This window comes from Sus scrofa, chromosome 17 (genome assembly GCF_054392235.1).
Source record: "Sus scrofa isolate SSC_HxYL_T2T_F1_AM1 chromosome 17, Sscrofa_HxYL_maternal_Yorkshire_Landrace_v2.0, whole genome shotgun sequence".
NCBI lineage: Eukaryota > Metazoa > Chordata > Mammalia > Artiodactyla > Suidae > Sus > Sus scrofa.
This window is the reverse complement of record NC_139399.1, coordinates 56424114-56445537: the sequence shown is the minus strand read 5'-3', so window position 1 is coordinate 56445537 and position 21424 is coordinate 56424114. Positions and strand designations below refer to the sequence as shown.

The following is a 21424-nucleotide window of genomic DNA, read 5'->3' as shown; positions in this document are numbered from 1 at the left end:
GCTCAGCCAATGGGAGGCATGGGTGGGCGGTCCAAAGTGGGCGGGGAGAGAGAGGCCCGGATGTTCAGTCCTGCGGTTACTTGGCCGGGGCCGCGTTCCCCGGTGTGGGGGACCCTGTGTTTCGGAGGGGCTCAGCGTTCATCTACCAGGTACAAGCCTGTGCGGGTGTCGTCATCTTTCCCTTAGTGAAGTCCTCGCTCTACCTTCATGAAACGCTCTTTAGTTTTCCCTGCGAGTCTGCGCTCTCATTCCTGCCTGGGTCACAAAGCCTCGACTCACCAGCCTCTCCCTCCCTCACTAGGCCCCGCCGCAGGGGCTTTAGCGCCTCGGAGGCACGAGGCTGATTTGCACCTCAGGGCAACACCATTGCTGTGCCCACATCCGGAAACTCTTCCTTCAAGCCTCCGCGTGGCCGCCTTCTTTGTGTTATTTTGAGCATTAGCTCAAACGGCAGCTCCTCGGAGAAGCCTTCCCTGACTTTTCTGCCTAATAGTGTCCCATCCCACTTAGTTCCACTCCATCACAGGAGGCAGCAAGCTCCGGTCTGTGGGCCGAATCCGGCCTGCTTTTGTGAGTAGGTTTGTTGGACCCTTGCCGCAGATGTTGGTTCGAGTATTGTCTCTGACTTCTTTGGCTGTAATGGGAAATTTGAGTAGTTGAGACAGAGACTACATGGTCTAGAAAATCTGAAATATGTACCCTGTGGCCCTTTAAATGTTTGCTGACCCCTGATCTATCGTATCAAATTGCTTTATCATCTCTATACGCACTCGTATCAATATCCTTTGTTATCTTACATAGGCATTTGTATGTTTCTCCTTCTCTTTATTTGCTGGTGTTTCGTGTCATCCCCACAGCATGTAAACTCCATACTATCTGGTCCTCCAGTTTTTCAAGCATCTAAAGCAGAACCTGAGCAAGTGCTCAGTAAAAATTAGTTGAACGCCCAGGTATTTGGAGGTAAATTCCACTCTCTCTGGACTCACTCTCTTCCTGAAGATTTGGGGTTTGTGGTTTGGAATGGTCGGGCACTGGAAGCAGCCTGCATGGGGCCGAGTTTGTGGCCAAAGGGAAAGATGACAAAGCAAGAAGAAATACATTCCCCAGACAGGTGTTTCAAATTCAACAGCCAGTGCATTTGGGAGAATGACATCAGGCCCAAGCACACCAGCTTTGCCTCCCAAGGCCAACTCCCCCTGGACCACACATGTGGTGGACAGAATAATGCCCCCCAGAGCTGTCCACACCCTAATGCCCAGAACCTGTAAATATGTCCCCTGACATGGCCAAAGGGGTTTTGCAGATGTGATTAAGTCAAGGGTCTAGGGATGGATGGATTATCTGGATTATAGTTTGGAGTGGGAGGTGGGGGAGCCAATATAATCGATATAATCTATAATCTATAATCTATAATCGCAGTGGTTCTTACAAGTCAAAAGGAGGGGATGTGGAGATTCTGTTACGGCTCAGCAGGTTGAGAATCCAACTAGTCTACTAGTATTCATGAGGACGTGGGTTTGATCCCTGGCCTTGCTTAGTGGGTTAAGGATCCGGTATTGCTGTGAGCTGCAGCATAGGTCACAGATGTGACTCAGATCCGGTGTAGCTGTGGCCATGGTGATTCAGCCCCTAGTCTGGGAACGTATGTGCTGCGTATGTGGGCCTAAAAAGAAGAAAAAAAAAAAAAAAAAGAGGGTATGTGATGACCAGAGCAGAGGTTGGAGTGACCTCATTTGAGGAAGGGGCCAAGAACCAAGGAATGTGGGCAGCCTGTCCTGAGCTGGTGGAGTAGGAGAAAGTGGGGGCTGTGGAGTCCCAGATCCAAACCCTCCTCCCTCCTCTGATGCCCTCTGCTCCCCTCCAACTGCTGGCTAGAGTGGACCATGAATCCTGATTAATTATTGGAAAACCCTGAGTTGTCTTTTGTTTTTAACAAAGATAAGAAAAAACTTAAGTTAGCAAAGTTTTCACTACACATCACCCCTACACTTCTAAAAAAGAAAGTTTTCTTGCTTGTTGGGTAAGCTTCTAGGCCTTTTTTGGGTGCCATCTGTGTAATGGGTACGTAAGGAAACAAAAAGAAATGTGAGACTTTACACTGACCTAATTTAAAAAGAACTAATGTGGGCTGTATTGGGTGCTGTATCAGTCAGGATTTCATTACAGTTAAAAGAAAGGCTCCAGGTATTTTCAGCCAGGAGATATTTAGTACAGAGAATGAGTCCTTACGAATGGGAAGTGGGGAGGTGCTGGAGGAGGGGCCCTCCAGGAAGGAAGGCCCAGAACTGCCTTGTCCAGGGAGCTCAACTCTGCGATAATCAGGAAGGTAGGAAATCGAGAAGCACCATTCATATAGCAGGCTCTCAGAATGCACTGACTTAGCGTGTCCATGGATGAGAAGGATGCTCAACAGCCCAAGCCAGGCTGCATATGGAGACTTGATCCAGAAAAACACAGACGCCCCATGCTCAGCCTCTCAGCTCCCAAAAAGCTAGTCCCCTAATCCTGAGAGCTCCGCATCTGCGGCAGGGCATGCTTCTAGGGGATAAGGCTCCCAGCACAGTCTATGGTCCGTGTGAATGACACATCCACGGTGGAAGCACTGAGCCTCCCTGCAGCCCACAGGATTGTCCACGGTGATCCGGCTTTCAGGACACTGCTTGTCAGCAGCAATGGAAGCAGCGAAATTCTGCCTCCACTTCCAGCTTCCAAATTTCACACAAGTGGAACCCAAATCTCACGGGAATCCTAGCTGCAAGGGAGTCTGGGAAACATAGTTTTCAGTTTCTCAGTCTCTGTAGTTTGGGAAAACAGGCCCAAATCATGACTTGGAAACTTTTTGGACCTCCAACCACATTAGAAATAGCTGTTTCTTTGCAAACCCCACCCCCACCCATATAAACACACAACTGAAATGAAAGTTTAATGCAAAACACTTAGTCTATATTCGTGCAGTGCACCTTGGTATTTTCTATTCTGTCCTAGTCTGTCCTATTCCATTTAGTCATGTCTGATTCAATTCTATTGTAGCCTGTTCTGCTTCATTCTGTTCTAGTCTACCTCATTGAACATTATGGTAAGGACTTACCCAGTGGAAACCCTTGTTGAAAAGGAAGGCTGATTGGGTATTAAAAAAAGGAGAGTGGGAGCTCCTAGTGTGGCCAATGGGTTAAGAATCTGACATACTGTCCATGAGGATGTGGTTTCGATCCCTGGCCTCACTCAGTGGGTTAAGGGTCTGGCGTTGCCACAAGCTGCAGATGCGGCTCAGATCCGGCATTGCTGTGGCTGTGGTGTAGGCCATCAGCTGCAGCTCTGATTCGACCCCTAGCCCAGGAACTTTCTTATGCCCCAGGTTCAGCCCTAGAAAGAAAAAAAAAAGAGGGGGAATGAATTGGGTCTCATACTTGCCCTAAAGATGGATACTTTAGAGATGCGAGGCAGACAGTTTAGCGATAAGAGGGAAAGAGGGAGTATAGACAAGTTTGCTGCCTGCAATATGAAATGCTGCGGCACAGAGATGGGGAAAGAGGATCTTTAAACAGCTTTATGGTGCATGACTTCCCTTAGAGTTTTCTTCAGAAACTCCGGTAAAAACAAAATCCCCTTCCCCTTTGGTCTGTGTTGCTGCCAACGTGTTTATTGGAATGCCACGACTCCAGCGGGACCCAGTGGCCCTGGCTCCCTGCAGTCACATCATTACAAGGGGGAGGACACCCAGGTGGAGCTTCAACTCAGGGCATCCCATGGTCCTTCAATGGCACTGACATCCAAAGGCTGGAGAACAGAGATGCCATCCCCCGCCCCTTCCACCCCATGCCCCCAGCTCTGAGGTATTTTTAGGCAGTGAGTCACCAGCTGTGCTGAGCTGGGCCACACTCCAGCCACTTTACCACCCACTCCCCAAAGGTGTTTGTCCTTATCCCCGAGGGACACCACTGGCTTCCCAGGACACCCAGCCCCCATCACAGCTCCCTTGCCCACAAAGCTGTCTTGTCGTCGGCTTAGGCAGTGACTCATCCACACATTTTTTTTTTTAATTGCCCAAGTCATATGTGAGCCCTCGTCCTTACGAAAATTAGAGCATTACAGATAAGAATAGCTAGTATTTCCTGGCTTCTGCTCAGGGACGGGGAGTATGCTGGCAAAGGCTTAACAACCGGTTCTAAAACAAAACAAAAAAAACCCCTCACTTGTAGTGTTCGTGGTGTAAACACTCCCACCAAGCAATTTCCAGCGACCCTCGTGTTGTCACTGGAGGTGGAATTAGGAAGAGATGCCCACGCTGGGCTCTGTCGGGCCGGGGCGGGCTGGCTCCAGCACGCCCCCGTCACATGGGCCCCAGACTGTGACAACCTTTATGCACATCATCATATTTAAATCTCACAGATGAGATCGATGGTATTATTGTTCTCCTTTTAGAAGCAAAAAAGTTGAGATTCAGAGAAGTTAACTATGTTCCCCAAATCACACAGCTAATAAACTGCAGAGCCAAGATGTAAACCCAAGCCTAAGATCTTAACTGGCCTCTCATCTTACTGAAAAGCCCCCTTTGACGACTACACTCAAATCTGTCTTTTGCACCCACAGACATAACCACTGTTATCAGTTGGGTGGAAACCGCTCAGATAGTTTTCTATGTTTATGCATATGTAAATGTAATATAGAATTAGGTAATATTATACTTTGAGTTTTATTTTTTCTTTTTTGGCCGCCCCACGGTATATGGGGTTCCCAGGCCAGGGATCAGATCCAAGCAGTAGTTGTGGCCTACACCTCAGCTGCAGCAACAGCAGATCCTTGAGCCCACTGCACCAGGCCAGGGATGAAACCTGTGTCCTGGTGCTGCAGAGACGCTGCCGATCCCGTTGCGCCGCAGCAGACACTCATATGCGTCGAATTTTAAATGAGATGATGATATATGTACAGTTCTGCAGCTTGTTTCTTCCTTCACCAGTACGTCTTGGCCCTGCCTCGTTCTTTGTGGTTGATGACTGGCGTTGAGACGTCGTGATTGTTTAGCAGTTCTGTCTTGGTTTCTAATTTTCACTGTTGATCACAGTGCTGCCGTGGACATGTGTGCTCACGTCTCCTTGTGTATGTCAGAGGGTTTCTTTAGAAGTAGACATAGAACTTCCTAAATAACATGGGAATTTTCTTATTGAATTTACTTATTAAATTACTTAGGAGGTTTTAGTTTTTAGGTGCATGTTAGCTGATGTGACAGACAATCGAGGCGGTCCCCCAATAACCCCACATTCTGCAATTTACACCCTTTGTGATTCCCTCCCATTGAATGGGAAGAACCTGACCTTGCTTCTAGGTAATAAAACACGGTAAAAGTGGCAGGATGTCATTTCCGTGATCCATACGATTGAACTTGTATCTTGCTGATAGGCTCTTTCTCTTGCCTTCTTCTTGGCTTGCAAGCTGCCAGGTTGGTGGGTCCCCATGGAAGGAACTGTGGGAGGGAGGGTCTTTAGCAACAGCCAGCAGGAACTAAAGCTCTTGGTCCCACAGGTCCCGGTTCTGACAAAAACCGTCTAAGTGAGACTGGAAGCAGAGCCTTCCCCAGGTGGTCTTCAGGTAAGGCCACAGCCATGATCCATATCTTTTTTTTTCAAAGGGCCACACCTGCGGCATGTGGAAGTTCCCAGGCTAGGGGTCACATCAGAACTATAGCTTCCAGTCTACACCACAGCAACACTGGATCCAAGCCACATCTGCAACCTACACCACAGCTTGTGGCAATGTCAGATCCTTAATCCACTGAGTGAGGCCAAGGATTGAACCTGCATCCTCATAGACATCATGTCAGGTTCTTAACCTGCTGAGCCACAATGGAAACTCCAGTGACCCATATCTTGATTGCGGCCAGTCAGAGACTTTGAAGCAGAGGACCCAGCTAAGCCATATCCAGACTCCTGACTCACAGAAACTGTGAGATAAGAAACATGTGTTGTGGAGTTCCCATCATAGCTCATTGGAACCGCACCTAACTAGCATCTATGAGGACGCAGGTTCAATCCCTGGCCTCACTCAGTGGTTTAAGGATCCAGCCTTGCCATGAGCTGTGGTGTAGATCACAGATGCAGCTCAGATCTGGCGTTGCTGTGGCATAGGTTGGCAGCTACAGCTCCAATTCGACCCCTAGCCTGGGAATCTCCATGTGCTGCAGGTGTGGCCCTAAAAAGACCCCCCCCCCAAAAAAAAAGAGAGAGAGAGAGGGAGAGAGAAAGAAATGTGTGTTACTTTAAGCCATTACATGTGTGGTAATTTGTAATGTAACAATCCTGCTGGGACTGACCTGGACTCCAGGCAGTCGTTTACGTGGGAGCTGATTCCAGGGAGCACGAGTGGGAAAGTGAAAGAAGAAAGGATAAGAAAGCCTTTCCAGTGCCTCTGTGAGCCGATCACTGCTGCGGCCACTGAGGCTCCGTCCCAGGGGTCTATCCTCTACCTGGCAGCTGCCGGGCTGAGGGCTGCTCCTGGAGATGAAACTCCCCTGGCACTTCCTGCCTGCCCGCTGCCTGGGCAGAACCTACCACTGGGAAGAACCTATGACTGGGAGTCACAAGGGTCTTTGTTTAAGTCCAGATTCCACCACTTAGTAGCTGAATGACATTGAACAAATCACTAAGCCTCTCAGAACCTCATTTTTCTTTTCCTTTCAGTGGGGACACAGAACTTTCCTTGCATCCAGGTGAGAGAAGTGTGGAAAGAAGCATCTAGCCCAGTCTCTCACATACTTAGCATTCCCCGTTTCCTTCATTTAACCAATATTTATTGAGCACCTACTGCATGCTGAGGCCCATGCTAGGCTCTGGTGGGGCAGTGGTAAAGGGACACATGAGCTCCTTACGGAGCTTATGTCCTAGATGAGAGGCTGGTGACAAACAGGTTCATAAATAAGGTACTTTCACATGGAGATCAGGGCCACAAAAGGGGTGGTGAGCCGTCTCAGATGGGGCACTGGGGAGGGCCTCTCTGAGGACACAGCATTTGAGTTGAGGCCTGAAGGATGAGCAGGAGCCAGATCTGCAAAGAGACAAGGAAAGAACATTCCAGACAGGAGAAACTGCAAGTGCAAAGGCACCGAGGTGGAGACAAGCTTGATGTTTTTGAAGCACAGAGACAGGATAGGGAGGTCGTTAGGAACTTGGCTGAGGCCTCAGCTCCTTGCAGAACCCCCACCCCGCTGGGTGCCAGGCCCAGAGGGACGGAGGAAAGTGAAAGCTAATCCCAGCCCTGCTGACGGTCACACACTTGTTCTCAGGAGCCTCTTTCTCTTTGGTCTAGAGATAAAAAAACACACTGCGGGCACCTGCTTCCTTCTTTTATCCCAAGAGCCTTTCGATGTAAGCAGTGGGACCATTGTCATACCCATTTTACAGATGAGAAACCTGAGGTTCAGACAGGATTATGAGATCTTCCCAGAGTCATAAATGTTAATGTTGACCTTCCTCCTGCCCAAGGAAGATTTCCCAACTTCTGCTTCTGCTTCTGCTTTTTCTTCTGCTGCTGCTTCTTCTGCTTCTTCTGCTGCTGCTTCTTCTTCGCGCCTGCAGCATATGAAAGTTCTCAGGCCAGGGATCAACCCACGCCACAGCAGTGACAACACCAGACCATTAACTGCTAGGCCACCAGGGAACTCCAAGATTTCCCAACTTCAAAGCAAGTGAGATGGGGAAGGGGGTGCTAATTTCCCTTCCCTGAGGGGCAGAGAGAATCCTGGGACCTCCAGCTGGAGATGGTGACTTGTCCCAGGACTTGGAAACTTGGCATTCCCAGATGCCCCCTGCCGGCTGCCACAGGATCGTCCTTGCGATGAGCGTCGCCAGGATAAGGTACCTGGAAAGAAGGCCAAGGCCCCTGCTGCCCTACCTTGCAGCCCACCTGGACAAGCCAAGGGGACCCTAGAAATGAGTTCAAACGCTGGGTTCCAATCCCCAGTCTAGCACTTATTGGTTCTGTGAACTCAACAAGTTCTTCAAAGCTGTGCTGGGTCTCAGTTTTCCTGAGTGTAAAGTGGGGGTCCTGATGCCTAAGTCCCAGGGCCAACTTGTCCTAGGTCTCATTAAGGGGAAGGAAAGCAAAACAAAATAGCCCTAGATGGGGAGGCAGATAGATTCCTGAATTCTAATACAGACACACCTCATTGCAGGGTAGGTGGTCTTGGTTGTCTATTGCTATGGAACAAACTACCCCAACACGTAGGGACCTAAAACAATACTTTCATAGCTCTGTGGGTTGGCTGGGCTCAGCTGGTGAAGGCAGAGGCTGGAGTCATTTGAAGGCTTGACTGGGCTGGCATCCGCCATGGCTTCTCCACTCGCAGTGTCTGGGGTTCAGTGCTTCTTCACTGGACAGAGCTTCCTGAATGCCTTAAATGGCAGCTTGGGGCTCTGAGGCAGGAAGCAGCCAAGGGCTACCCCTGGCCCTGGTCAGCATGCTTCCAGCAAAGGAGACACAGCCTCCCACCCTGGTTCAAGAAGCGAGAAATTGAGACCGGTAAGGTCACCTTGTGAAAGAGTGGGGGTGCGGGGGGCGCATCCTTGGGGCACCTTGGAAAATGCAACCTGCTGCAGGGGGGCCGGGAGGAGCCAGGTGAAGCTTTCAGCTTTCAAAGATCAGGAGCCTTGCTGAATTCCACTGGGAAGCATGGGGCGAAGGAGGCAGTCTGCCTGTTCACCTTCTCCAGATGGGGAAGGAGGAATAATAGATGTCACGCAGCCGGAGGGATTCCCATCCCCGCTGGCTCACTGAGGACTGGGGGATTTCACAGCATCCTGTCACCTCGCAGGGACTCTGTCTCTTCACTGTTTATCTGAAGGAAGCCAGGGTGGGAGCAGCCGGGAGCAGCAAATTCTCAGATGAGAGCTTCCCCAAGTGGCAGTAAACAGAGTGAGAGGAAAAGGGCCGCCTTGGTGACACTGTGACCACCACCTGGTCTCCCACGGTCCCTGTGTGTACCTCCAGGGACTCTCCTTGGAGCCAGTCCCCAGGGGCAGCCACAGGGGTAGGCAGTGGCACCAGCTCCTTGGTACCAGACCTAGTTACCCAACCTGCTTCCTGCTTCCTCTGGAGCTTCAATTAAGTGTTCGGAACAGACTCCATCTGGGAGCCCTTCCCTGAGAGTGACAGCATCCCCACTCAAGGTTGGGAGGAAGGGGAGGTGAGTAAGGCAGGGGGAACACAAAATTTAAGGGGGCGTTTGCCCTCAAGTTGTGATGTATGAACATCTCTGGCTCTCCCGCTCCCCTTCCCTCCCTCTCCTCCTCCCCCAACCCTCTCGCCTTCTCCCTCCCCCTCTAGAGCTGCTTATATAAGAATATAACCTTCCCAGAACCCCCTTTGCAATAGCCTTTCATGATTCACTAACTAAAATTAATCTCTCGTTTATTCTCAGCCCGATCCCCAATAGGGGAAATGCGATTACCCAGGCTGGCTGAGATGTTTTTTCCAAGGATGGGTCACAACTGTGAATCAGGAACCAGACTGATTGCAACGAGTGTTTCTAAAAACTGAAATAGAAACTGCCAGCACACATTGCTCCTAGTAAGCGTAAGCATAGTTTTGTAAAACTTGTTTCAGTTCTCTGTGTATGTGTGCTGAGACACTGTAACATTTACTCTCTGCGGCCCCTGGCGAAAGGAAAACTGGCAGCTGAAGTGAATGGTTTGGGATGGAGCTGACCATGGGCAGAGAGAAGGACCACATCTCTGCTTAAATGTCACCTCCTTGGGGATGCAGTCTCTGAATTCCATCCCCCACCCTCACCCCAGCCTCGGCATGGCTCTCTAGCACACACTGCCAAAGACTGTCACCACTTGGGACAGTGCAGCTCTCTGTTGCCTTCCTCCTACTGGACCTTACGTGCTGGGAAGCCACGGACCAAGTCTTTAGGGTTCTGGCCCCTTAACTGAAAGGCCTTCACAAGGACAGGGACTGGTGGAGGCTTAGAAGGAGAAAGATCTGGTTCCAACACTTCATCCCTTGTTGTCCATGTAACACCAAGTAGATGACGTCACCCCTTAAACCTCAGTTTCCGCATCTGTAAAATGAGAGCAACCGCGCCTCGTACAGAGTTGACTGTTCATCACGGCCACCCAGATCGCTCCCTCCCACAGCAGAAGACCATCAGGGGCATGAGTTAAATTGTTAAATGGCTTTCCTTTCCCACCTGGATAGTCTTTGCTTCCTGCCAGTTGAGGACCGTCGGATTCCCGTGTGTTCTATTATCTATTGTTTGCCGAACAACCAGCCTGAACTTAGTGGCATAAAACAACCACCCATGTTATAATGCTCATGGATTGTGTGTCAGAAATTTGAACAGGGCAGAATGGGGATGCTTGTCTTTGTTCCCTGAGGTCTTAGGCTCAGCAGGGAATGGCTCAGAAGGCAGGGACTGGCATCCAAAGGCCTCTTCGCTTACTTGTCTGTTGTCCGAGTGTCACATCTGGACTGTTGACCTAAGTATCTGTATGTGGCTGTTTATGTAGCCTGGGCTTCTCACAGCCTCTGGGTTCTGAGAAGAGCATCCCCAAAGCAAGCATCCACAGATGAGCATTCCAAGAGAATCCAGTGGAAGCCAGGTGGCCGCTTATGACCTACCCATAGGGTCACACAGTATTGCTTCTCTCCATGCTCTGCTTGTTGAAATGGTCACAAGTCCACCTAGGTTTTGGGGGAGGGGACTCCGGCCTCGCCTCTCACAGGAGGGATGGCAGACAATTTGGACCATTATTAAAAACCTCTACAATGTGTCTAGGCCATGGTAATGTTGTTGAAGGAATGAATATGAGTGAACAGGTCAAGGACTATCCTACTCATTTCTACAACCCTGGGATCTAGCATGAAGTGGGTGCTCAGTGAATGTTTGTTGAATGACTAAGGGAACGGAGCCTCTGCTTCCCCCACCAGCCAGGCATCACCCCTACTCTCACCCTAGGAATCACATGCCAGGACTGGAGGTATCTGGGCTGGGCACCGAACTGAGGAAACAGGGGTCTTGGCTGTGACCTGATCTCAAATCCCAGGCTGCTGGCAGCTTCCACCCTACTGTTTCCCCAATCATTAATATTTTACATTAGCATGGTACATTTGTTATAATTCATGAACTAATATGAAAGTTATTTATTAAGGTCTATTCTTTATTTAGATTCCTTTATTTAATTAAAAAAATTTTTTTTATTTTTAGAGCCACACCTGCAGCATATGGAAGTTCCCAGGCTGGGGATCGAATCACAGCTACAGCTTTCGCCCTACACCACAGCCACGGCAACACCAGATCCTTTAACGCACTGAGGGAGGCCAGGGATCAAACCTACATCCTTATGGATACTAGTTGGGTTCTTAAACCACTGAGCCACAATGGGAACTCCCAGATTCCTTTAGTTTTTACCTAAAGTCTTTTTCTGTTCCAGGATCCCATCCAAGATACCCATGACATTCAGTTGTCATGTCTCCTTAGGCTCCTCTTGGCAGTGACAGTTTCTCAGATGGTCCCTGTTTTTGATCACCTAAACAATTTTGAAACATGCTCGTCAGGCAAACATACCCTCAAGTGAGATTTCCCCCTGGCATTCAGCTAAGAGAAGATTTCATCCAAACAGAAGGCTAGGGATGAATGAAAGTGTTGGTGGAGCATGGTGCTGACAGGTGGATTGATTCAAGGTACATTTTAGAAGTAGAGTTGAGGAACTTGCTTAAGTAGTGGATGCCAGTGGTGAGGGAGAGAAAGAAACAATAACCTGGGAATAATTGGTTTTAGCAACTGAATGGATGTTTTACCACTGGTGCCTTTGCTAAGATGAGGAAGACTAGAGATGGATGAGGTGGGTTGTGGGAAATTAAAGAGTTCCACTGTGGACATTTGGTCCACTGCCAAGTACTGCCCCTTGCTGCTGGCAACTCAACAGCTCAGTGAGGCAGGAGAGAGAGCTGGCCGACTTAGAAGGAGAGAAGCCCAAGGAGACAACTTGCAGTTCACATGGCTGAAAGTTTTGCTCTGGACCACTCTCGGGGACGACTGCCGTACCCCAGAGCCGGGAGGAAGCATCCTGGACTTAATGGATGTTTGCTTCCTTAGAAATGGCTGAGGTTGGGGTGGGGGCAGGGAGCATAAAGTTGGGAGTGTTGAGATTCTGCTTCTTCTTGGCCCTGGTTGCCTGACAGTGAAAATCATTCCTCTCTGGACCTAATTTCCTCATCTGTGAAATGGGAATAATAATACAGGCCTAGCGAGGGCTGTGGGGAATAGCGATAATGCTTGTAAGGCACCTGCTATGGCATTTGGCTCCAGGTAGGGTGTTTGGTTACAGGTGAAGAACCCAGGGAACGTTGCAGAAGGGTGGTAGAGCATTACGGGTAAGAGTGGGAACTTCACAGCCAAGTTACTAGGCTCAAATCCTAGTAACCGCCCCCCCCCCCGTCCTAACCAATGTATCTTTGAGCATGTTACTTAACTGCTCTGGGACCCGGTTTCTTTGTAAAATGAGGATCTAGTAATACCTTCACTACAGGGTGTTGCGAGTGTAGAATGAAATAACACTTGTAAAGCACACAGAGCATCACCAGGCAGTACTAGGTGCTTCAGATACACCAGACGTTTGTTTTTTAGAAAGACTGACACTGGGGGACAATGGGACCCTCGTAGTGCCCCCCAAACACTCCCTTGCCAAGTTCCCTTTCATTTTTTGTCCATTTATCAAACACAGACAGCAGACTGCTCAGACATAAAGAGAGGGGCAGAGGGATATATCTATCGCGACTGTAATTGCCAATCCCTTCACCCCTTACCGCAGTCAAGCACAGCTAAACACTTTCTATGGATTTTCCCCACATCAATCATATGAGCCTCCCAAGGACACTCCGAAGTGGGCTCTATCATTATTATTCCATTTCACAGATGAAATAATTTTTAGAGCGCATAATGGATAAATCAACAGCACCAAGCAATTTCTCCGCATCTACTGTGTGCAGACACAGAACGAGGCTCCCTGAAAAGCAGTCTTTACGCCTTCTATGAAGCTTAGTGGGGTCCCCCCCCTCAGGAAGCTTCCTCTAGTGAAGAAACAAGTTTTTTCATTCATCCAGCTACCATCATGCACCTTTTCTGTTGCAGGAACTGAGCTAAAGGTTCCTAACATAATTGTGCCTGTGAGGTGGGGCCGTCTTAGAGAATGGAGGGTGGGGTACACCCTCCAAGAATTTACAAGTCTTTTTCAGGAGGAAGGAAAGAAAACTGGGGAAACGAATCAGGAGAAAGTAAAAAGGTGACAGAGATGAGGAGCTTAGGAAGACAGAACCAACCCACGTCTAGATGGGCAAATACCCTCCCCTCCCCTCAGCTCTGGGCCTTAGCTCCGTGTTTGTCAACAGCAGGGCTGAGGTTTCTGCCAGTGAAAACAGGGTAGGATTCCAGGGTTGTGTTGGGAAGCCAAAGGGTTGCCAGCTCTTCCCCCCACCCCATCCCCCGTGGCCCAGTGGAGCTTCTCCCAGAGAAAGAAGGGAGGGAGCAGGTGCAGAAGCCCAGGACAAAGGAGCTAGCAGGGCGCCAGAGACCACTGTTCCTGTTAGCATCCCTTCCCCACCGCACCCTGGGTCCCCCACCTGACCCCAAGTGCCCACGGTACGGAGCCAGGAGCTGGCGGAAAGAACTAGTGCTGGGCTGGGGCATCAGTGGCAACGACAAGCTAACTCCAGGAAAGGAGCCTGCCTGGGGTGGTCGCGGAGAGCAGAGCGAAGGAAAAGGTTGGCGGGGCGATCGGTCTCTACGCACCGCGCTAGATCGCTGGGAGTCCTGAGCCTCGCGAACCAGGAGAGGGGCGTCAAGAGCTGACTGGGCTCAAGCAGTCGGTCCGGTAGGAGGCGGCCTTCTGGTGTCGGGCTCACTGCCGAGACCCTACAATTCAGAACGCGCCCCTGCGGTAAACCCCACCCCGGGAAAGATCGCGCCAACTCCTGCTGCAAGTCGTCTTGCAAACTGAGCAGCACGAGCATTATTTCCCAGCGGAGCAGCAGGGAGAGACCCTGCACGGAGCTGGAGAAGCCAGTTCAGCTGGAGGCAGTTGCTGGACCTGCAGCTTCCTGAAGGAAGGTTCCCCGAGGGCACCTTTGCAGCCGGGAGTGATTCCCCAACTTGCTGCCGCCGTAGAGGTGCAGCGCGGACAGGGGCGCATGGAGAAACCCACCGAGCACCCCGAGCGGGTGAACAACGCATCGAGCCTGGGTCCCATGCCCCGCCCTCCATTGGCTGTACAGGCGGTGACCTTGACCCTGGTGCCCCTCGTGTGCGCCGTGGGTGTGGTGGGCAACGCCATGGTAGTCCTGGTGGTGGTCCGGAGCCGCCACATGGTCACATCCACCAACTGTTATCTGGTGAGCCTGGCCACCGCGGACCTGCTGGTGCTCCTGGCCGCCGGAGTGCCCACCGTGGCTGAGGCAGCGTCCGCTCGGGTGTGGGTCTTCGGCCACGCAGGCTGCCTGGGCATCACCTATCTGCAGTACGTAGGCATCAACGCGTCCACAGGCTCCATCACTGCCTTCACGGTGGAACGCTACCTCGCTATCTGCCGTCCCCTGCGCGCCCAGGCTCTGTGCACCGTGGCGCGGGCCAAGCGCATCGCGGCATCGGTGTGGCTGGGCACCGGCGCCTACTGTGTGCTCTGGCTTTTCCTGGTGGACACGCGCGAGACCGCGTATGCCGACGGCGTGCAGGTGCAGTGCGGCTACCGCGTGTCGCCCGCTCTGTACCTGCCCATCTACTTCCTGGACTTCGCGCTCTTCTACGCGCTGCCGCTGGGTCTGGCCACCGTGTTCTACGCGCTCATGGTGCGCGTCCTCTTCGCGGAGCCGCGGCCTGCTGGCGGCGACCTGGGCCGCTCGGGCTCTGCGCACCAGGGCGGCCCTGCTGGTCCAGGGCGCTCCTCCTCCCGGGGCAGGAGAGGGGCCTTCAACTCCCAGAAGCAGGTAGGGACCTCCCTCGTCCTTCAGAGCCTAATACTGAGCCAGCAACACATTGGTGGATGGAAGCTTGGGCCTTCTGGACTTAAACTCAAGTTCAAATCCCGGCTGTGCCATCTACTAGGCTTGTTTTTGGAGACAGCACTTCTGCCTTTCGGAGCCTCAGTTTCCTCTCCTGCTGTATGAGGTAATGGCAGTACTGATCACATTAGAAGGTCCACAGAAATGGCATGATTCGTTTAGAGTCAACGTCACTAACTAAATTCGCCTTGGATTAGTATTAAATTTCCTCAGTGAGTACCTACACCATAGCGTAATTGTCCTGATGGGGAAACTGAGGCTCAGAGAGGTGAAGTGACTTTCCCAAGACCATACTCCTCCATCTGACTATAAACCTGCCCCAGTGACCGGACAGTCTGAAAGCCCAAGAGGAAGGTGGGTTCTGGGGAGATGGAGAGAAACTCAGCATTTATTGAGCACTGACTGTGTGCCTGAATCTGCAATGGTTCCTTATATCACACCTATTTTTATGGACCAGAACACAGGCTCAGAAGGGACAAGGGAATGACAAAGGTGACATGGCAAGGGAACTGGGTGCAGGAACCCAAGTGCCCAGACTCCTTGTCTCTCCCCACCTCCACTCCAACAGGGTGGCATTTTCCAGGAACTCAGGGGACAGAACTCTCTAGGTCCAGCTGTTCTTTATCTTCAGCTTCCACCCCCACCCACAGCTCATGTGGGAGCCAAGAGGACACCTCATCCTGCATCAGTCACTCCTGAGCCAGGCAAGGACCATCTGTGCCATCTCACTGCCTCCCAGGGTGGGCACACTGGGGAGTGTGTGTGGGGGGGTCTTCCCACTGCACCTTTGCTCAAAGCAGTTTTTAGAGGGAAGGCAGCTGGACACAGGCTGAGCTCCTTTCCTCCCACTGGCTTATTTGCTACTCTTTTGTCACTTTCAGACTCAAAGGACCGGAATCAAATGCTTCCCTGATCTATGCTTTAGGTGCAGCTGCTGGTGGGGAAAAGATTATTCCAGACCTGGGTTCTAGCTCCTAGCTTTGCCAATGTCTTGCTGTGTGGCTTTGGGGAAGTCACTTCACTTTGCTGAGCCTTGATTTCCTCCTCTGTAAAATGAGAATGATCATGGTGCCACCCACCTCAGTAAATATCTGGCAGAGAGTAAGTGTTCAATATATGGTACCTGTCATTGTTTTGTTGAGGCCTTAATGTCTTTTTTGATGGTGGGGGGAGGGTGTCTATGGACCAAGCATTCCTTTCCTGCCTACGAGAGTCCTTGCAGAAAGCAATGCACAGTTCCAAAAGGGAGGGAGCTTTAAAAGAAAGCAGACCTGTTGCAAGGTGGATAATAACAACAACTAGTTCAGAGTTCCCGTCGTGGCTCAGTGGTTAACAAACCTGACTAGAATCCATGAGGATGCAGGTTCGATCCCTGGCCTCGCTTAGTGGGTTAAGGATCTGGCATTGCTGTGAGCTGTGGTGTAGGTCACAGACATGGCTCAGATCCTGTGGCTGTGGTGCAGGCCCTAAAAAGCAAAAAAACAAAAACAAAAACAAAAACGAGTTCACTCTAGTAAGTGAACTTTTGCCACCCACGTTTTGGTCTCTGATGGGGTCACTGAGGACTCCAGGGGTAGGGGCAGGTGTGCTGCGCTGTGGCGCTCCAGGGTATTAGGGATGCCCCATCTCCCATCGACAGACGCCCCCTTGTGGCAATTTCATTCTGGAATTTGGAAACTGCATCTTTAGAAATGCCTTCCACCTGTGTACCACTTCGATGTGTCCCACCTCTAGGAAGCTTTATTTAGTCTATGCTGTCAAGGGGGTGCTGGGCAAGATCTGAAGACTTAGGAAGTAAAGAGGAGGGATCGGACAGAGGCATTACAGACAGACAAGGGCAAAGGCAGGAAGAAGTCAGGAGGGAGGGAGCTGAGTGAGTGAAAGAGCCAGAGGCGAGCATGTGGCTGGGACTGGGACGGCTGGGGAGAGGAAAAGGTAGCCGAAGAGAGGCGGACATGTCCAAGGCCAACAGCTGGTTGGTGGTGGGGCCAGGATTCTAACCCAGCTCTGAACCTCAAGCAGTTGCAATAGCGGTAGTATAGAGGTTATGTCAGTAGCAGAAGCAGCAGTAGCAATAACCCACAATGAACACACATAGCATCTATGACACGCCTGGCACTGGTCTACATGGTTTTTTTTGTTTGTTTGTTTGTTTGTTTGTTTTTTGTCTTTTTAGGGCTGCACCCATGGCATATGGAAGTTCCCAGGCTAGGGGTCCAATTGGAGCTGTAGCTGCCACAGCGACAGCCACAGTGACACAGCATCCAAGCCATGCCTGGGACCCACACCACAGCTCATGGCAATGCCAGATCCTTTAACCCACTGAGTGAGGCCAGGGATCGAACCTGCGTCCTCATGGATACTAGTTGGATTCTGAACCTACCCGACCCACAACATTCTTTACCTTCACATTAACCCTCAGGTCCTTCAAACCCTCATGTCCACCTATGATGAGGGCAGTACTGTGTCTCCATCACATAGAGGAAGGGGCTGAGGCTCCGGGGCTTCCAATACGTGGTAGACCATCCACTGATTGGAGCTGGGAGGTTTCCAACTGCCTTGAGCAGAGCAGGGAAGGCTTCATGGCTGTTTTCTAGGTTGGGATGGAGCAGGAGGGAGGGCATGCATGAGGGCACAGCTGGGCAAGGCCCAGATCCTTTTTCAGGTCACTCCTCTTGCAAGTTCACAGAGGGACCTGGAACCCAGGACTCTCCCTTGGCACCCAGGCCTCCCTTTTCTCCTGTCTTACCCGGCAGGTCGCTAAGATGCTGGGGGTGGTCGTGGTCCTTTTCGCTCTGCTGTGGCTGCCCTACCGCACCCTGGTGGTGGTGAATTCCTTCCTGAGCCCGCCCTACCTCAACCTCGGCTTCCTTCTCTTCTGCCGCCTTTGCATCTATCTGAACAGCGCCATCAACCCCATTGTCTACGCCCTCATGTCCCAGCGTTTCCGGGAGGCCTTCCACGGACTATTTCGGTGCCGGCTGGCCCAGTCCAAGCTCCCACCTGAGGAGGCCACCCCTGTTTACTACAGTGTCATCAAAGACTGTCCCCAGCACAGACTGGGCTCTTGGAAGGAACCGGGGAGCTTGATGTCCAGACAGGGAGGGGATCCTGGCACCTCAGGACAAGGCCCACCCTCTTACCCCTACTGAGGGGAAGGGGTCTCTGTGCGCTGGGGGAAACGTGACTTTGGAGAGAGTATTGCTGGCCCGTGAGTATACTGTCACCTTGTGGCCCCAGTGGGAACTGCATTATCCAACAGCTGCTTGCGGCTCTGCCTTTTTACTTACGGGGATTTCTACCCTAGCAAGACCCACGTAAGTCGTATTGTTCAAATAACTCAGAAGAGAAATGTCCATACATAAATCAAAGTAAATATGAAGTCACAATTAATTTAATTCTAACAGAGCTATCAGGAAGATTGTAGGATGGTGTTACGTTCCCCCAAAAGATGTTAAAGTTTTAACCCCAGTACTTGTCAATATAAACTTCTTTGGAAATAGGGTCTTTTCAGATGATCAAGTTAAAATGTGGTCATCAGGGTGGGCCTTAATCTGATAGGACTGTGTCTTTACTAAGACTAAATGGGAGGAGAGCAGAATTTGGACACAGAGACAGACACAAAGGGAAGACGATGTGAAGATATAGGGAAAATGCAACCTACCAGCCAAGGAACACCTGAGGCTACAAGAAGCTAGGAGAGGAGTTCCCATTGTGGCGCAGTGGTTAACGAATCCGACTAGGAACCATGAGGTTGCAGGTTCGATCCCTGGATCCCTGGCCTCGCTCAGTGGGTTAAGGCTCTGGCGTAGGCTGGCGGCTACAGCTCCAATTAGACCCCCTGCCTGGGAACCTCCATATGCTGCAGGAGCGGCCCAAGAAGAGACCAAAAAAAAAAAAAAAAAAAAAGAAGAAGCTAGGAGAGGGGCTTGTGACAAATCTCCTCACCTACCTCAGGAGGAATCAACCCTGCTGGCAATTGAATCTCAAACTTTCAGCCGCCAGGACTGTGAGACAATACATTTCTCCTGTTTAAGCCACCCGTAGGCTTCAGATACCTTGTTTCTGAAGCCCTAGCAAACTAATAGAGATGGCAAGATAGCAGAAAGAATGCCTGGAGGACAGGCAGAAGGCACTGAAACACTAAGGAAATTTATTTTTGGCTGCGCCCACAACATACAGAATTTCCTGGGCCAGGGATCGAACCCACACCACAGCAGCGACCCAAGCCACAACAGTAATAATGCTGGATGTCCTTAACCCACTGAGCCACCAGGGAACTCCACAAAAGTTTTTAAGAAGGAAAATACTAAACATCAAAAATAAAATTTACCTATGAACCTGTACCTAAAAGTGATGATTTATGAAATGTATTTATCCTGATCTTGTCTTCAGTGCTTATCTCAATGAGGATCCATTGTCTCTTCCTCAACACACACACACACACACACACACACACACACACAGATATACATTTGAAAGTCAAATTTAACAAGTAGGCTAATGATACCCTTAGAGTCCTCTCATTTTGTGTATCTTTCTTACACCAAATTGAAAAACCATCCATTTTGTTTCTTCATAGAAAAATCACATAGATGCACAAGCAAAAGTTCCCTCTTCCTTTTAAATAATCTCATATCCATGGATTACCATTGTTATATGTTGGAGCATATCTTTCTAAATTTTTTTTCTTCTTAGGGCCACACCTGCAGCATACAGAAGTTCCTAGGCTCGGGGATTGAATGGGAGCTGTAGCTGCCAGCCTACGCCAGAGCCACAGCAACGCAGGATCCGAGCTGCATCTGGGACCCACACCACAGCTCATGGCAATGCTGGATCCTTAACCCACTGAGCGAGGCCAGGGATCGAACACATCTCCTCATGGATGTTAGTCGGGTTCATTACCACTGAGCCACAAGGAGAACTCCCTATCTTTCTAAATTTTATCTAAATGTATACAGTCATGTGTATTTAATGTGCATAACTTTATCCAAACATGTACATGTAAAAGAATTATGCTTAATAGATTTGTTTGCCTTTTGCTTTATTTCATTTACCAGTCTATTGTAAGCATTTTTTATGTAAATTTATTCATTCTTACTGACTACACAGTATTCATTTAGTGCCTGCACCATAATTTAGCTAGTTATTCCCTACCAATGTATATTGATTTCCCTTTTTTTCTATTTTAAACTATGCTACAATGAACATCCTTCCAAAGGCGTCTTTGAAAATGTAAATGCGATGCTGAAAAAGCACATCTTGAGAAATGATTTTTTAAAAGTAAATTTTAGTCTTCCACTGCTGTTTAAATTTCTTTTGAAAGAAGCTCTCCTGGATAAAAACTCAGCAGGACCCATGGTTTTTCTGCCTCTTCTTAGGTGACAGGGGGACCTACAATCACTTACCGTAAAGACAGCATCTATGTAGCAATTAGAAGGCAAAGTGCATGAATGATAATTGCAATATAATCTTCCAGTCAAATCTCATTCTCTTGCCCCTCTGGTTGAAAGATAAGTGCCAGGAAGAGAGGGCAAGGCATAAGAACAGTGCCACCCTACTGTGCTATGTAAAAATGCACACAGCTCCTGCGTTATAGACTTTCTATGCTACGCACACACTTGTTTATTTAAATGCCTTGCTCCAAAGCAGAGACTGAAAAGGGGTTTGGGGGCAGGTAGTTTATTTGGGAGGTGATTCCAGGAAGTAGGAATGAGAGATTGGAGAGAATGAGATAAAGGAGGAGAAAGCCATCATAAGGGAATGTTATTAAGGCCACTGGTGTAAACAACAGAATTGGATTGTGCTGGGACCTCTGAAAAGCAGACAGGATACTCCCAAAATAGTTCTCCCAAAAGACAAGAGGCTCGGGCCCTTGCGTTCTGTGCTTCCTGGCAGAACTGTCCAAAACTCAAGATCTCTATCCCAACAGAGTCTAAAGTTGTGGAACAGGAAAGCACAAATTCTGCACATGGAAGTGATGGTAAACGATGCCAATCCTACCGTCCCTCCTTTGTTCAGTCACTACTGGGGATCCACGTGCACACTGGCTACTGATTCAAGGCATGTGCCACATCCTGCTGGACAGCTCCCCAAACTCTCAGGGTATTGTTCCGAAACTCCTACCTGAGCTGAGCCCTTAATAAAACCACACCATAGATCTTTCCAGCTGGTGGCTTCAGGCTGATGCCATATACAGGTGGACTAGCGTATCTCATGGTCACGTGCCCGTTGTCACACCTCTTGGGCTGAGATGGGTCCCTTGATCTGTAGTGATAATTATGCAGGGTCCCATCAGTAAATCAGGTGTTTCATAAGTTCTGAAATAGTGACGTAAAGACACTATGGTCAAGAAAGCAAACCCATATCCAAATTC

The 21424-nt window shown here is 49.9% G+C and overlaps 1 protein-coding gene across 5 annotated transcripts; it reads left to right on the top strand.

Moving 5' to 3' along the window:
* Positions 1-44: 44 nt before the first annotated feature.
* Positions 45-19780, top strand: LOC100738769 (thyrotropin-releasing hormone receptor-like). 5 transcript variants are annotated; one of them, XR_014832479.1, is made up of 4 exons: positions 45-149; positions 5521-5586; positions 6675-8511; positions 9410-10765. XR_014832479.1 is itself a non-coding variant. In XM_085004086.1 (4 exons), the coding sequence occupies exon 4, from the start codon at positions 14182-14184 to the stop codon at positions 15151-15153; it is 972 nt and encodes a 323-aa protein (XP_084860212.1). In that variant the 5' UTR covers positions 45-149; positions 5521-5586; positions 6675-6703; positions 9410-14181; the 3' UTR covers positions 15154-16161. The 5 variants fall into 5 exon arrangements, 3 of the variants coding, with proteins under 3 accessions (XP_084860212.1, XP_084860213.1, XP_013840902.3); XR_014832480.1 differs by having other exon boundaries at positions 6675-9175; XM_085004086.1 differs by having other exon boundaries at positions 6675-6703; positions 9410-16161.
* Positions 19781-21424: the final 1644 nt, after the last annotated feature.